This window comes from Pan paniscus, chromosome 16, assembly GCF_029289425.2.
Source record: "Pan paniscus chromosome 16, NHGRI_mPanPan1-v2.0_pri, whole genome shotgun sequence".
Lineage (NCBI taxonomy): Eukaryota > Metazoa > Chordata > Mammalia > Primates > Hominidae > Pan > Pan paniscus.
Window position 1 is genome coordinate 52,083,612 of NC_073265.2, and position 17,416 is coordinate 52,101,027.

The 17,416-nt window shown below is 47.8% G+C and overlaps 1 protein-coding gene across 25 annotated transcripts in view; it reads left to right on the top strand.

Moving 5' to 3' along the window:
* TLN2 (talin 2) overlaps positions 1–8,786 on the top strand; it is a 453,861-nt gene extending 445,075 nt beyond the window's left edge. For 21 of the 25 annotated variants that reach the window (XM_063597112.1, XM_063597104.1, XM_063597111.1 and 18 more), the window contains 3 exons: positions 48–275; positions 3,009–3,134; positions 4,638–8,786. In XM_063597112.1, coding sequence (XP_063453182.1) covers positions 48–275; positions 3,009–3,134; positions 4,638–4,766 — 483 coding nt within the window. In that variant the 3' untranslated portion in view covers positions 4,767–8,786. The remainder of the gene's footprint in view (positions 1–47; positions 276–3,008; positions 3,135–4,637) is intronic. The other 4 variants (XM_063597119.1, XM_057299903.2, XM_057299904.2 and 1 more) reach the window with 2 other exon arrangements.
* Positions 8,787–17,416: the final 8,630 nt, after the last annotated feature.

Genomic DNA, 17,416 nt, shown 5'->3' on the forward strand with positions numbered 1-17,416 from the left:
TGAGGGAGGTTTGGGCCTTGGGTCACTTCTCCGTTGACTGTCCCCAGGCCCGGATGGTGGCGGCTGCGACCAGCAGTCTCTGTGAGGCGGCCAATGCCTCCGTTCAGGGACACGCCAGCGAGGAGAAGCTCATCTCATCTGCCAAGCAGGTCGCCGCTTCCACGGCTCAGCTGCTGGTGGCCTGCAAGGTGAAGGCCGACCAGGATTCAGAGGCCATGAGGCGGCTACAGGTAATGGTCACTGATGCTGGTGGGAAAATACTCCTGTTGGAGCGGGTAAGTGTCACCAGAGGGGACAAGCCTCACTTCCTTGGCATGACCCACCAGGCCTTCCATCAGCCAGCCCTGTCCACGTTCCAGCCTCATCTACTGCGTGCGTCCATGCATCCTCCACTGCTGCCCCACCACGCTGCCATTCTCCTCGTGTGCCTTCTGGTCTCATGCCCTGGGGCCCTGCTCCTCGCCAGCCCAACCCAGCAGACCCCTACTTGTCCTTTGTGACTCATCTGGGAAGCCCTCCCTGACTCCCAGGGTTTGGGCAGTTTATCCCTCCTCTGTGCTTTGAGAGCCCCTAGCCAGACCACTCAGGTTCCCATCACATGGTACCACTGTAGGTCTGTCTGTGAGCAGGTTGTGAGCCTCTTAGATGCAGGCAGCACATCTTCATCTGTGCCTCTCTCATACGTTACTAACTCGGTGCCTGCTTCAGAGGAGGCCTTCAGCCAATGTCTGCTACAGAAGGGAGTAAAAGGACTGAAATTCTATGAGACTGTTGCTGTTTCCCAGAGCCCAGAGAACATGTTAGGAAGGTAACAATCAAGTCCTTCTCAGAGCAGATACATTTTCCTGATTGCTTTAAAATATTTTAAACACAATAAAAGAAATGCTTAAATGAAAAAAATCACACGGCCCCAACATCTTCATATATCAAACGTTATCATTGCTTTCTGTTCGTTTTTATCTACATATAAAATAATTTTGTCCAGTTGTAATCATGGCGAGATACATTCTGCTTTCTTTTCACTTAACATTTTATCGTATGTAATTTTTCCTTGAAGATAAGGCTTCATTAACTTCTCTATGCAAAGCTAGCTGGCCCATTCTTCATGAGTTCCATTTTTAATGATTGCATGATATTACATCAACTGATTATGCCAGAATTTCCCTATACTTTGGACATTTTGTTTCCAATTTTCGAGATTTTTTTATTGTAAGTGTTAAAATGCAGATTGTCTGTATTGCTAAAAGTATGTTTACATCAGTCATGAAGCAAATCATAAATGGCAGAAATCTCAGAATTCTTGTTGTATTGTGAAAGGCCTAAAGTGCATTTCTGTTTTTTGGCCCTCTTGAGTCCCTCTCTGACCCACCTCCCTCACCTTTATTTGATACCGGGGATAAACCCAGGGAAAAATTGAGGAGCTGTTCGTTTGTGAATATGTGATTTCTGGGTCTGGGGGACACTTCTGAGGAAAACATCCTGAGTTAAGAGAGACCTGGTTCAAGTCCTGCTTCTGCCATTTATTAGGTGCATAATCTTATATAAATCACTCAAAACTTTTCAGGGGCTTCATCTGGAAAATGGGGATAGAGCCATCCACACTGACTCTTATGAGGGTCAAATAGGAGAATGGATATGACAGTGCTTTGTTAGGTCCTAAGGATTTACACAGATAGAATGCAGCATCACTCTTGTTCCCATCATTACCGATTTAACTGGATGCTGCAATGTTATATTTGAGCCCCTTATAAATGACTCACTCAGGAGTTCCCTGGGGCTAGATGGACCTATGTGCAGATCCCAGCTATATAACTTGCTAGCTACAAAATGTTAGGTTTCTTAACCTTGGTTTCACATCAGAAAAGTGGGCTAAAGATTTCTGACCTCATAAACCCTTTGGCAAATAAGCACATGGTGATTACTTGTCAAGTATTAATTGGTTCCCTTCCCACCCTGTGCAAGCCCTCATAGTTTGCATTGGTCACTTTAGTTCACAGACCAGATGGGGCAGTTAACTTTGAATGAGAAGAACTCTCAGCTTTCTGATGGCGAACCCTCAAGCACAAGCCTTCGACTCTGAGGGGGCGCTGGACAAGAAATACGAGAGGTTTAATGAAGCCTTAACCACTTTTAGAAGAAAATTCCAAACCTCAGCTGGCATGTCCCTGGGGACATGTTTCATGAGCATTAAAAATAAATAAGCCAATACAGGCAATAGCCCTTAAGGAAGATCTAAGGAAGAATGAAAAGCTCTTCTTTACCTGTCTCTAGCAGTCACTCCATCTTAGAGCCTGTGGTGCTGAGACCCTAAAAGTACGAGCAAAAGGCCGTAGTTACTGTGAGGCTCCCAGCCCTTCCACAGAGGGGTAGCCCTTCATTCCCTCAAAGCCTTCAGTGAGCACCAATCATGGACAGCCACAGTGCCGCTGCTGGGGATGCAGGGATTCCGGTCACTGCCCCTGCCTTCAAGTTGCTGACTGTCCAGGAGGGAACAGCCAGCCACAAGCGTGGTAAAGGCTGCAGTGAAGCCGGCACAGCACACTCCAGGCACACAGAGGGAGAGGGTATGGGTAGAGCTAAGGGAGACAAGCGAAAGTGATGTCTGCGCCAAGTCCTCAAGTATGTGCTAAATCAGATGGAGGCAGGCGAGGTGGTTTTCCAGACCAAGGAGGCAGAACTCCGGCATGCCTCTGTTTAACACACACATCACATTGCTGGGATCATTTATTAAATATTTACATAATTGTAATTCCCCTCAAAAATGAGTATTCCTTGGGGGCCACAGGCACTTTGTCTCATTCATCTGTGAGTGACCAGGTAGGTTCCAGTGTTGGTAGAATCCACGGATGGATGGACAGACAGATGGGTACTCTCTGGCTACAGAACTTGATGTTATAATTGGATAATCAATTGACTCACGGTCTCACAAACTGTACCTTCATGTTTATTCTTGCCAGGCCCAAATGGCTGTTTCTAATGATACAATGTATGTTTTGTTCACTCTCCAGGCGGCAGGAAATGCTGTGAAAAGAGCCTCAGACAATCTTGTCCGTGCAGCCCAGAAGGCAGCATTTGGCAAAGCTGATGACGACGATGTTGTAGTGAAAACCAAGTTTGTGGGGGGCATTGCTCAGGTTTGTAATTAAATCAAGAATAGTATTTACTTCCCGAGAGAGGTGTTGGGTTATAACAGAGAGACAAAAGAATAGTGACTTCAAGATGAAAGTTTATTTCTTCCTCTTGTACCAGAGATGGTGTGGTGTTTCCTTCATGTCTGAGAGCCAGATCCATCTGCCTTTCTATTTCACCATCCCTGAGATGTTACCCTTGGCCACGTGGTCCACGTTGGTTCAGTAGCCCCCTCAACTTTCCATGTGGCAGGAAGAGGGAAAGGAGGGGAGGCCATGACCCTCAGCTGCAGGCATTACGTCCTCTCAGATACCATTGGTCAGCACTTAATAATGTGCCCAACCCAGCTGCATGGGAGGCTGGACAATGTAGTATGTATTTTTTTTTGAGTAGCATTTGCCTAGATAAAAATCAAGGATTCTATTGTAGAAAGGAAGAAGAGCAAAAATGGAGGACAGCAATATTATTTAAATAAAATGATGCATTTGGAGGTACTGCCCACTCCAGACATTTGGCCCTACAGATAATGCTTTCCCTCTCCCAGAACTTTTATAAGAGCAGGTGGGATTCTGACTTATGCAGGATTGCATTCTCATGCATGGGAGTGAGGAGAAAGCTCTAGGAAGTCAGGCTTAAACTTTTTGATGTGTCTCCATCTCGTAAATCCATTTTAGGGGACTGTTTTATTTATCCGCATCAGGAGCACTGAAGTTATTCATTCCCCATGTCTGCCTTAGCTCTTCCTGAACCACGCCCTGTGTTTGGCTATGCACTGCATGTATTTTTACCAGAATGTGTTTCTCCATGCGCTAATTTCATGAGAAGTTTCACAGAGAAGGGGCTCTGATCAAATAAGGCTGGAGAATACTGCATTCAATAACCCTGCCCTGGTAATAATGATAGTCGTTAGCCTAGTCAAGGCTCTGGAAAGCCAGGAAAGGAACTGACTTTGCTTTTTTGAACACAACTTTCCCTTTCCACACAATACCTATCAGCAAGTCTTCCTCAGATCACACCTTGAAAGCGTGAAATAAGCATTTGAGGGCCATCTGGTGGTTCAGGGCTCCGCTTTAGCCTTGCCCATACCTGGACCGGGTCTTCCTCCACCGGCTGGGTGACTCCAGACAGTGGACGTACATTGCTCAGCTTCAGATTTCTTCTTGGAAAAACAAGACTTTCAACAGGGCATGCTTCACAGGGCAGCCCCTTCAGTGAAGGGACTGTCTACGTGGAGTGTTTGCACCAGAGCCTGGTACATAGTAAGGCTGCACGAGATGTTTGCTGTTAAATCACAGGCCAGAACCAGCGTGTTTTCATGGCTCAGCTGGGTCATTAGTCTCAAAACCCAAACAGTGACAGAGGCTGGTCGCCAGAACTAAGAAAGCTGTTCCGGATGTGCTGCAATGTCCCACGGTCGCGGGAGCCGTGGAGCTCACATGAGCAGTGGGGTGGGCCGGAGGGTTTTCTAGAAAGTGTTAGGTCCATCCAGCTTGTTGCTTTCTTTCTAGATCATCGCCGCCCAGGAAGAAATGCTAAAGAAAGAGCGAGAACTGGAAGAAGCAAGGAAAAAACTGGCCCAAATCCGCCAGCAGCAGTATAAGTTTTTACCCACCGAGCTGAGGGAAGATGAGGGCTAAAGGTGCGAGCCCAGATGGCGAGCCCCAGGGGATGGCCCTGGCTGAACTGGACAGACAGTGTTCCTGAGAGGCTGGGCACTTAGCTGGAAACCGCCCACCTCCCCCCCGGGTGAGCCTGGAGCCCTGCGTGCTTGTTCTCACATCTCTGTCCCATCGGCACTGGCTGCATGATCGTGATGTCACACGGTACAATGTCCTACCCACAACTCCTCTGCCGCCTCCCCTCATGCCTCACCGTGTCTCAGGAGAGAGGGGTGCACGTTTCATGGACTGTTACCAACAAAGAAAAGTCAGTATTATGTTGTTCTCAGACACTTTGGCTTTTGTTGGTCCTTCTCTTAGGCCTGCTCCTGGACCTCTTTATGATATTGTAATAGGGAAAAAAATCATTGACGTCATAGAATATTCTTCTTCCTCTCAGGAGAAGACGGAAGCTGGAGTTGGACATGGTTCATAAAAGCCAGAAACACAAACCCGTGTGGACTCCGGGAGGGTGACTCAGGTCCTCCTTCCATGTCTTGAGCACTGGCTCACCCAGGGGGTGAAAAATTCCCGCCCCTGTTTGCACGCTTTCTTGTCTCCATGTGTAAGCTCCTTGTACAACCCAGACCCATCTTGTATTTTGTGGCCCAGAAAACTGAACAATGATTTTTTTCCTCCATAGTCCAAAGGGCAGAGTTGCGGAAGGCCGTCAGGGCTTGGTGAGCAGGGGCTGTAATAAAATCTGTGGGCTCCTTACTCTGCAGAGGCTGTTTCAGTTCACACAGAGTCATCCACACAAACCCACGGCTCCCAGTTGACAGTCAGTGGAATGCTCGTCTCCTTAGCGTCCAGGGTGGGGATTCTGCTGGAATAAAGAGCTTCCTCAGTGACTCATCTTTAGGTCCCACGCTGGTTTCTATGCCTTCAGAATAGTCACAAGCCCGGATTGGAAAGGATCTGCTTACAAACCTGTCCCCTGTCCTCCAACCCAAAACGCCTTTTTTTCTGTCTTAATATCCAGAAAATCTAAATGCATCCTAAAATCAATGTGAACCTTTAACAAGATAGTTTTACTTATTATCACATAAGACATAAGATGTTTTCATTTTCTGGATGTCACACTGCCAGAATTTCATATTTTTCCCCTCTTTTCTTTCCTCTTTTCTTTTCAGAGCCCTCCCATGGGAAGGGAAGGGCTTGAATTTACCCTTAATCTGCACCTTTAGCCAAGGCAGTGCATGGAAGATGAATGGCTCGTGAGACAGAGTCTAATGCCAGGGAGCAGGAGTGTTTGAAAGAATTCATAGTGGGGGAGGTAAAAGTTAATGGAAGTACATGATTTTCAAAACTGGTAACAGTTAAAGGCACTCACCCTCCGCCTCTCTCTCTCTCTCTGGTGTGCTATCATGTCTTGGACTCCATCCACACTATAGTTTCAAAGTTCCACCGACGGGGGAAAGTTGGTGCTTTGGTCCTCCAAAGATGTCACCTTTCGACCTTGCCCGATCTTGTTTCACCAGACTCTAGCCCATGTCATGGTTTTAAAATATATAAACTTCTGACAGCTTCCCATATTTAGAAGTTACTTATAAGTGCTGCACGTATTAGAATTTTTTTTTTCAGACCAGTAAAGTTAGAGAAAAGACGCTGTAAAGGAAAAGCAAGTGAGAGTATGCGTAGGACACTGACAGTGTGTGGGCACCAGTTCTGAAGAGGAGGGGAGCTGCTGGAGCCCTAGCCTGTTGGGGAAAAGCTGGCACACTGTTGGCTCGCCCTCTTTGAGTGGAGCTGATCCAACACCTCATGCCTGCCTTGGCCGGACACTGAGAGGAGCGGCACACGTGCTTCCAGAGACACTCAGGAGTCAGACCCCAATGCTCAGAGTCACAATGTGTTAATGGCCTCCTGTAACAGGACTCTGGGGATCCCCTCTGTGGCCCAGCCCACCCCACCCTCTGCTCTTCTATGCTGTGCCCAGGGCAGCTGCCCTCTTCTGCCTGTGCCCCATCCCATCCTGGAAACCCAGGACCAAGGCAGGGGCAGGCAGCGAGTTCTTCCACCTTGCCTCAGAGTCATTTAAAATCTTTACTGCATTTGATACCAGAAAAACCTCCAGAGACAAACCAAATGCAAAGGCCTTTCCTTTGTAACTCTAAAGAACAGGCATCGAAAGTTTATTTTTGTAGGAGCTATATAAATACTCACCTTTCTGGAGTCGTCCAGTGCTGGGAGCTTTGGGGAGTTTGGTTCTCAGTTATCGCCTGGTATGGTCCCAGTTTCTCATCTGTCCTTTCCTCATCCACCCTGCACATGTGTATGTGAACGGCTTCGTGGCCGGTGTGGTGGTTTCTCATTTCATAAGATAGTTGAAGGGCCATGCCTTGTCTGGATGTTATTTAATAGGCACTACTGCGGTGTCCTCAGATGGTACTGAGGGGGCCTTCTGGTCCTTCAAAGGAAAATAACACAGGCATGAGTTCATTTGGGAGTGTGAACTTTCAGAACACCTAATAAGAGAGTGGTGTCAGAGTAAAAATGGCCCCAGGTCTGGAGCATAGAAGTGTATCTCTGTGAAGAGAGAGCCGGTGTGTTGATATGTGTTTCTTCTCACACCCCTCTACTCCTCGAGGGCTTTGAATCCTTGGGCTGATTTTTGTGCCAGAAATTGCTGTTCCCGATGGCCAAAAGGGGAACCTGAACTGGATTTCAGAACTGCCTAGTGATTTGAAAATTTAGATTTTACTTGGGCCTTTCAGGAGTCTTTAGATAGGGATGCTGAGGTCATATTTAGTTAAATGAACAGCCCTTGTTTAAATTTTGCCAGTGTCCAGCCAGCTGTGGCCCTGGCCATCTGTGCAGGCAGGTTCCTCAATTCCTGGTTGGCCCTGCAGTCGGTCAACGCAGTCCCTCCAGGTCGGCTGCAGAGGCAGCTGCCCAGCCTGCAGTCTATGCACGGGCCTTAAGAAATGAGCTGCCTGTAGCCTCACGGCATATGCTTTTATCAGGGAAAACCCTTCGAGCTTCTTCTGAGTCTCACCTGCTTGCTTTCTGGCTGTCTTAGTCAGTGTGTTTACAGGCAACTAAAGCCTGTTCCTAATTTATCAAAAAATTATAACCAAAATTCACCATAGCCTAAGAGAGTAAACCCCACCTGCAAAGTGATGCCAAGGCCAAAACCTCATGAAGGAACCAGACACAGGTCAAAAGTGGTGAGCAAGCCCTGGTCTCTGCTCCTGGGGAACTCACACGCTGCCCCCCAAGGAGCCTTGGTTTCCTCCCTGGCAGATAGTCCCCAGAATCTTCTCTCCCAGCTTTGAGGTTCTGGGCTCTGGAAAGGCCTCTGGGATGCTGGCCTTAAGATCTCAGCACAGACTATCAGCATGTTCCATTCTCAGATTCCTGGAGGAAAGGTACCCTCTGTTGACCAAGGGGCTGGCTGCTTCTGAGACTTACCAAACCCAAGAAATTTGGAGACATTCCCCTCAGGCTAAAAGGCAGCGGTCCCCAGAGTTCAGAAAGCAAAAGATCTTGACAACTGTGCCAGTAGTGGCTCTGGTCCTATCTCTCCACAGTGCTGGCCTCTGCTGGGGAAGGCATCTTTCCCAAAGGTATCCCCAAGTACCATGTTGAAAATGTCCTCAGTCTGTTGCTCCATCTTTCTGAGCCTGTGCTTGGTATGTCATGTTTATGGTCACTACGGATGAGTGTGTGCAGAGTTTGGGTTGATTTTTTTAAATGCTACAAACAAGAGCTATTTCTTTTCAATAAAAAAGGTTTGGATTCGGCCTCTTCCTCTGAGCCCACCTCCCAGCCCTCCAGGGAGCATCAGTGTACCTGAGTCACTTTGTCTGCATCTCTTCATCCCACAAAACACGAGGCTGGGTCTCATTCAGCGGCCTCTCACCAGCCTTCAAGATCCAGAAGAAAACAGGAACGTTCAGCTCTGCCCTGTGTCGTGTCTAATCACATACATTAATTTATCTAACCACATAAGTTATTTTTTTTTATTTGCCAGAAATAAACCTTTAAAGGAACAAACCTGTGTGGAGGACTCATGGGAATGGGAGGAAGATGGAAAAGAAGGGGGAAGAGACTGTTTATCATGAGAGTAAAATTCCACCTTGAGGACTAGCTCCATAGTTACCAGAGGTATGTCAGGAGAGAGCACGTGTGTGTGAGTGAGTGACAGACGCAGAGCCACAGGGTGCCACAGAATTTCATGTAGCTTTGCTGACGAGTTAACTTGGAGAAACTCCAGGAGCAGGCGTCCTGGACAAGTAGCTAGGGGGCTTTTTGGCTTTACATACCGCCTCTGTCAGAAGACCGCACAGCTGAATACAGAAGTGCATATGGGATCATCTCCAATCTTGACCCAGGTCCTGGCACAGGAAGGTTAGGTTCACTTCTGACAGCTGAGGCCACAACTGCAACCCCCGGAGACTGCCAGGCCCTCCTTCCTGTTTGGAGTGGGAATTGCTGGGGGCCAGAAGTCCTTGTTTGTGGCGGGGCAGCCAGACTTAGAAAAATGTGAGGCATTTCTAATCTGCAAGAGGGGGTGTCTAAGAATCACCATCGCAACGAAAAGAGTCACTGGTGTGTCTAACAACCAATAAGAAAGATTTTTTTTCACGCTTGAAAGGATGATTTAGGATCTCTAAGCCAGTTGATAATGAAGGTTTTTATATCTTTGATTAACAAGAACAACAAAAATGAGATTGGAGCTGACCACACCCAAAATGAATGTGGGAAGCCTGAGCCGACCAGGAAGGGGTGAGAGGACTGACTCACTTAATGAGCCTCCTGGGTGTCAGCTCGGTGCTGCTGGACACCCAGAGCCCAGCCCTCGGCAGCTGTGGGGAAGGTGGTGTGGCCATTTTGCAGAGCGGCAAACCAAGACTCATGCAGAAGTGGTGTCTGCAGGAGTTCAGATCCTCTGCACATGCAGCTCAATCAGGCTGACCCATCAACTAAGACCTTAACTTAGAAGTGCCCCAGCCCCTGCTGTGTATAGGACTCTGGGGACCCGAGCCTAATTCCTGGAGGAGGTCACAGTCCGGGGAGGGCAAACATTGACCCAAGGGTGTGGGAGTAAAGGGCAGAGCCCTGAAGCTGGGAAGGATTTCCAAAAGGAGGACATTTGGCCCGACTCCTAATAAATAGGAGGTCCCCAGCAGAGAAGGGATGGGGGTGGCACTCCAGGCCGCAGGAACCGCACTTAGATAGGCCTGGGTTTCTGAAGAGGCAATTGCTTAAGGAGGTGAACAATTCCCTGAGGCCAACAAGGAGGGTAGCCAGGAGCACACCGTGAGGGGCCTTGTGTCAGGGAGGGCACTTCAGGTCCAGTCATAAGATGAATCACTCTGCAGGAGATCAGGAGAGAGATTCTGTCCAGGGAAAATGCATGATGGAAGCAGGAGATGCACTAACAAAGGTCAGCAACTGGAGAATGAATTCGGTTCCAAGGTAAAAAAAAATTCAAAGCAGGGTGAGCTGGGCCACAGAGCTGCCCAGTGGGAGAGGCTGTAGTGGGAGGGGCTGCTGCCAGAGGTAGGATGGGGGAGCCGTGTTCCATCTCTAAGTTAGCTAACACCTACCCTGCACCTACCACGTGCCAGACGTGCACCATTATCACCTTTATTTAATCCTCACAACTATACCCTGTACAACGCATGGGTGCTCTTATCTCCATTTTATAGCCAGCAAGGCTGAGGCACAGAGAGGTTAGGTAACTTGCCCAAGGCCACACAGCTAGCAGAACTGGGATCTCCCAACCACTATGTTAAGATCACCCAGCTAGTGAGTGGCAAAGCAAGGATTGAAATTCCAATTTGTTTCCAAAGCTTTTTTTTTTTTTTTTAAATCAAGAGCATAGGGAGAACCTCAGTCAGACCTGGCTAGTGGGATAGATATTAAGCAGGCAGACACAGGGAGAGGGAGCTGGGGGCAGACGGAACTGTGTGCATATGGCAGAGCCTGGGATGTGCTGGGGGCTCCCGGGCGAGTAGGGAAAGAGACCACAGGGGCTGGTGGGGGCTGCAGGAGAGGCCAAGTCTGCACATGTCTGGTGAGGGGAAGAAGACATTCTGAGACCACCGAGTGAGCCCGTGCTACCGAGCTTGTTCTGTAACATGCAGTCACAGAGAGCCTTGCTTTACTTTATTCCCACTGAGTGTCTCCAAAACCCTGTTTTCAGACCACAGCTCTATCCTGGGTTTAAAACCACAGCGTTCACAGGTAGTTCTGTGGTTCCGAGATCCTCCACCAGGCATTTTTATCTGAACACCTTCCACCCCAAGCAGAGCACAATTGCAGGAGTTTTGCTGCCTGAACTCCCCAAGGGGAGAAGCCCCAGCCCAGACCCTCTATGGCCAGGCTGACCTGGGGGTGGTGGGCGGAAAACCCTGCCTGTGTGGGCTGGCACCTAGGAGGGGCAGTAACAGCCTGAGCTCTTGCGGCCATATTCAGAGCCTTCTGCCTGTTTGGGCCTCTCTCAGGATAATCTGCAGCTTATTTTCAGAAAGAGAAGTTTAATTCCCTTAAGCTCACAACTAAATGTTGGAGAAATGCTTTCTGGACTCATCAGAAGGCTGACCATGTTCCACATGGGGTCCAAGACTTGGGGCAGCCCAGGGTGAGAAGGGGCCCAGAGGGAGGCGCTCAGTCCCATGCGCCCAGCACCCTGGTGTTGCAGAGGCATTTGGAAAAGCAGGAAGGGAGAGGTGCTTAGAGGCTCCGGGGCAGAGATGGGCTGGTGTCCTCTCAGCTCCCTGACTCTATGGGCATGAGAGGAGATGGAAGGAGAAGGCAAGGCACGGTTCTTCCCTCCAGAGATCTCAGACCACCCTGGAGAAGCCCGTCTCCTGCAAGGAGAAATGAGAGCAATGCCAAGTTATCCAGTGTGGTGGGAGGCCGGCAGGACTCCAGCCTCAGGGGGAGTCCTTGGGAGGGTAGGACTGAGGAGGAGGTGGGCTGGAGTAGATTCTCAAAGGATGGGAAGTAGCCTAGGCTACTGAACAGAGCAGAGAGAACATTTAGGGTGTTAGGCATGCAGGCAGGAAGGAGGGATGTGGGGAAAAGACCATGCAAGGCCTAAACCTGGAGGGACAGGTAGGGACAGAGTGCAGTCTGGCAGGGTCTGCACTCCTTGGAATCAGGGCTCCGTTCCAAAGGAATAAGGGGCCAGGGAAGCAGGGGAAGACACGACAAACCTTTCAGGCTGGCTGCCACTCTGCCTCAGTGCTACATTCTCCATGCCTGCAAGCTCATCATCAGCTCACCTGATGGATCGGGGCATTTTGCTTGGCTACCAGCAGCCAAATAACAGTCCTGTTCCCTGGTTTACATCCTAGAGGCACCTATGTTTGCTGATTCGATAGACCCTGACAGAGCAGTTTGCCAATCACGGAGCTTCCTGGGTTGCGTGGAGGAAAGCCCTCTGCACCCAAGTTTGCAGTCCTTGCTGTTCTGCATCCCAGGTGGTTCTGACCACAGGGGGCAGTGTGGTTCCATAGGACACCGATAGATCGGGTAGTCCTGTTTCCTGGAGAGAAAAAGGAGGTGTTTCATGGGTAAATAAGTATCAGAAATCAGGCTTTGAAAGGTAAATAGGTTAATAATTTAATAAGTCTCTATGAGACTTCTTGGAGCCTTTAAGATACTCATATGCACTGGATATCTCCAAAAGGAGCCTATAATATATGGGGTTGCCCCAATTTGGAGGCCCTTGGAGCAGTTTTTAATTTCAGTATATTTTGAGGGACAGATATTCCAAAGATCACACCCTGGGAAACGCTGCTCCCAAATCCTATTGCAATTACTGTCTCTCCTCCCCTCTTAGCATGTCACATACCCCGTCTAGTGTTACTAGGTAGTATTTCGCCTGTGCAGCAGCCTCATCTAGGTCGCAGGCAGGGATCTCATGCAGCCTCCCTAGCACCCAAAACCAAGCCTTGGACATGTAAGATATTTAATAAAGATTGATTGCCTGGGAGAAAACTTCAGACCATGCAGTTTGTAACTCATGTTTATGACCTGCTTGGTGTCAGCTGCTTTGAACTCTGGCTGATTTGAGCTTGAACAGACTAAAAAAGCCTGTTCCCAAACAGCTACCACCCACCACAGCTGTCTTCTTCCTCCTCCCCACCTCCCCGTGGCCTTGCCATGCCACAGGGCAACATTATTGCCTAAGACTAAAATAGTTTCTCTGAAAATCGCTTTCCTAGGGTTTCCTTCCTAAAACAGCTGCAAGGAAACACAACTTGATCCTAAATATCCTGCCACCTCCTGGTAACTCTCCCCATTGTCCAGCAAAATCCAGAAGACAGGCTCCAGCTCAAAAGGAGTCGTTTGTTTGTTGAGACAGAGTCTTGCTCTGTTGCCCAGGCTGGAGTGCAATGGCGCGATCCTGGCTCACTGCAACCTCTGCCTCCCAGGTTCAAGCAATTCTCCTGCCTCAGCTTCCAGAGTTGCTGGGATTACAGGCACCCGCCACCACAGCCAGTTAATTTTTGTATTTTAGTAGAGACGGGGTTTTGTCATGTTGCCCAGGCTGGTCTCAAACTCTTGACCTCAAGCGATCCACCCACCTCAGCCTCCCAAAGTGCTGGGATTACAGGTGTGAGCCATCATGCCCCGCCAAAGGGAGTTGTTACTGAAATATTGAGAGGACCTTGGACGGTGTGAGCCAATCCCTACACAACGGTGCCCCTGGTCTGAATGCCAGTGGGATGTGAGGACCATCTGAAAAAGAAAGGAAAGGTGGAGGGGAAAGGGTACTTTAAGAAGCAGAGTTTCCTCCTGCAGCTGCGTGCTCCAAAAGGGCACTTGAAATTCAACTCTCTAATCCTTCCTTCCCTTTTCTTGCCTCATGTAGTACAATGAAGTGAAAAGAACCTACAAGGGCTTTGAACGTCAGAGAGACATGGCTCTGAGCAAGTCTTAGCTTTCACGCCTGTTGACAGACATTGTACTTGACTTCCCAGCATCTACTCCCCTCTGCCTATGGAGTCCAGCAATATTTGGGGGGAGTTGGCCTCAAGTCAAGGATAACACCATTCCCCCTGCTAGTGACTGGTTCTGGAATGGACATATAACCTGATTCTGGCCAAAGAGATAAGAGAAAATGTCTGCTGGAGATAAGAGGAAACACATTCTTGACAGTTTACTGAGCGGGTAATATGTATTTCTCTTTCCTACTCCCAGATTCCAAATTCCCTGCTTTTTTGGCCCACCTCACCACAAAAGCTCCATAGTTTATTCATCTAAGTTTGAATGGATGCTTCTTTGGGGGAACTGCAGGAGTTCATGGAAGAGTTTCAGAAAGGAATGAGAATGCCTCAGGAGTTGTTCTGTGATGGAAATTGGCCTGTTGTTCTGTTAATGCTGCTAGAAACTTACAGCGCTTAATAAAAGTCTATTCTTTTAGTAAAAAAAAAAAAATTGTTCCCTTTTCTTTCACAGCTACATGAAAGCAATCTTGAAAATGTGACCAATGAAAACGGTGTTATCCTTGACTTGAGGCCAAGTCCCCAAAATATTGCTGCACTCCACAAGGCAGAGGGGAGTCGATGTTGGGAAGTCAAGCACAATGTCTATCATATATTCCCAACAGGCTCTCTCTTCCCTATCAGGAGTGAATGAAAAAGCCACTTTCTGACCACAAGCAGCACCGCCTCATCGTGGAGCCTCCCGCAAAGATGGTGGAATGAAGGCAATCGAAGAATCTGTATCTTTGGTGGCAGTGTCGATCGGTTTGTCTAACCTAATTCTTCCAGGCTTCCCAATCACTAACCAGATACACTTCTGCCACATTTAAGCCAGCCAGAGTTGGGCTTGCAGCCAAGGTACCCTAACTAATGCCAGATAGCAGTCGCATGGGAAAAGGCCAACAAGCATTTGACCACATACTAGGCATGCAGCGAAATTTTGTTCCGTTTTCCTTCACACCTACATGAAAGCAATCTTGAAAATGTGACCAATGAAAACCCCATTGCGTCCACTTTCAAGAGTTAACTGAGCACTCGTGCCCCTAACGTGGTGCCAGACTCACAGTAGGTCTTCAACAAATGTTTAGTTTTTGATGCATCTCTAGAGTGTGATGTTGGTAACACCCGGATTCCAGTATATGGCTTACTTGATGGGTATGGAAAAGGATAGCAGACTTATTACAGACAGCAGCCATCCCAGTCCTGTTTCTAGACTCTGGGATGAGCGTCGGGGCACAGGTCTCCCCACCCCTAGTCTCCATCCCTGCTCTCTGAGAAGCTAGAGAAGTCTGTGGCCAATCACCTACACAGCAAACCATGTGAGGAATGTCTGGTATTTGGGTATGTGGTATGGTATGGGTTTGTTTTTCCTGTTCATCATCACTTAGGATGGAAATCTTTAACTATTTTGACTGGAGGCATGAGCGTGGAGCTCAGGACCCCAAGGATTGGAAGGTGGGGGAGGGCGCAGGACAGTCCTGGTTTTTTTTCTGCTCCTGGGACTAAATGGCACCATCCCTGACCTGGTGTGTTTTGCTCAGTCTCTGACTTTTCCCTGTGGCCCCACAAAAGCGTTGATTTCGAAGCAGCAGTAGCAGCAGGGGGAAGACATTTCCTCGGTCAGGGAATCACTGAAAGCTACAGAGACGAGTCTGGCAGGAAGGAGACTCAGCCCCTGCATGGCGGGGCTGGTTGTCCTTTGTGCTCAGTGTCTAAGCTCCTAAGTTCCGCACAGGGGACAGAATCTGGGCTGGAATCTGAGACCTAGGTTCTGGTTCTGGCTGGGTGATCTTGGGCAAATTTCTTTATTTCTTGGAAACTTTTTGTTTTTATGTATTAACAGGCCTTTTGCCATGACTCTGAGTCTGGATAGTGAATATCCTTGATCTTTGGCAGCTACCAATTCTTTGAGAATAAATTATATACTAGGTGCTCTACTGGGTGTTTTATGAATATTGTCATTTTCCTTATCACAGATAACATTTATTAAGTGCTTACAATATACCAGTCGACTACAGTTCCAAGGGCTATTTAAATACTGAGGTAGGGTCTAACCCCATTTTATTTTATTTTTTATTTTTATTTTTTTGAGACAGAGTCTTGCTCTGTTGCCCAGGCTGGAGTGCAGTGGCGCGATCTCGGCTTACTGCAAGCTCCGCCTCCCGGGTTCACGCAATTCTCCTGCCTCAGCCTCCCGAGTAGCTGGGACCACAAGCACCCGCCACCGCACCCAGCAAATGTTTTTGTATTTTTAGTAGAGATGGGGTTTCACCATGTTAGCCAGGATGGTCTCGATCTCCTGACCTCGTGATTCGCCCGCCTCGGCCTCCCAAAGTGCTGGGATTACAAGCATGAGCCACCATGCCCAGCAACCCCATTTTATAAATGAGGAAATGGAAGCACAATAAAATCAAATGCAACTAGAAAATTTTGTGCAACTAGGAAACAACAGATCCAAGAAGCAAACCCTGGCAGCCTGGCTCAGAATTTGTATCCTCAACCACTGTCTTCTATTATTATTTGTTATTTAATTTTTATATAACAACATTATATAAATGGAGCATTATATCCACTTTATGGCTGAGGATACTAAAACTGAGAGACATCTTACAAGTCAGCCAATATGACACAGCTTTTAAAAGGTGGAGCCAAGAGCTAAACCGAGCTGTGCTATCCAAAGGTTTCCACCACCCCGGGCCACCTCTTTACAGATCAATACACCCACAGAGAGAAGACTCCAGACTCCAGGGTGACCACTGCAGCTTGGTGGATTTGATCTTGGAGGTCTCCATTTTTGTAGGCATGATGAGGATGTCAAAGTCTATTTTTCAAAAGTTAAAAACATGGCTCATACAAATATACAGTGAGCATGTGTCAAAGATTTAACTCACTAATCAAAGAACCAGCAGAATGACAAGGTTCATTTAAAAATATGTATAATATTCATCATCACTGAGAAAAAAGAATACTGCAATTAAGATTACTAAATTAGTTATGAAGTTAATTATCCTATCAGGCAGCAAAACTATAACCTTTGGGGTTGTCATCTATCCTATCAGAGAAAATTACAGCACTTCTATTCAAGAATCCAATGAGTCTCTTATAACTGAACATCTACCTGGGGTAATGTAATATCCTCATCAATAGAAAATAGATCAAAACAAAGGAATATATCCCTAGAGAATGGCAGAAGCCTCGAAAGGATCTGTGAGTGAATTCCAAGTAAGTGTGGGGTGTTCTTTCTAAACACAGGGCACTGAGCCAGTGCCCAGCCATGGCATTGTAAGCTAGAGAAGCACGATGTCTAGATGAGAAGACCAACAACAAGGTTCAAAGGGGGTGCCACCATTTTGTGTGCTTGTGCTATGCTCTCTGAGCCACAGCTTTATTTTCTGTAAGAAAGAAGATTCTGTTTTTTAATTGGGAGAAAAATTCTCTCTCTTCAAACTCACAGAATTTTTGCCAGGATCAGCCAAGAGTGGACATAATAGGACTGGGTCAGTGATTGTTCTGGCTTCTGATATAAGGGAACAACCATTGGCCTCAGCCCCTGGAGGCCCCTTAACCCCTTAATGGAAAACTGTTTTTTTCCTTTTTTTTTTTTTTTTTTTTTGGAGACAGAGTCTAGCTCTGTTGCCCAGGCTGGAGTGCAGTGGCACAATCACAGCTCACTGCAGCTCAACC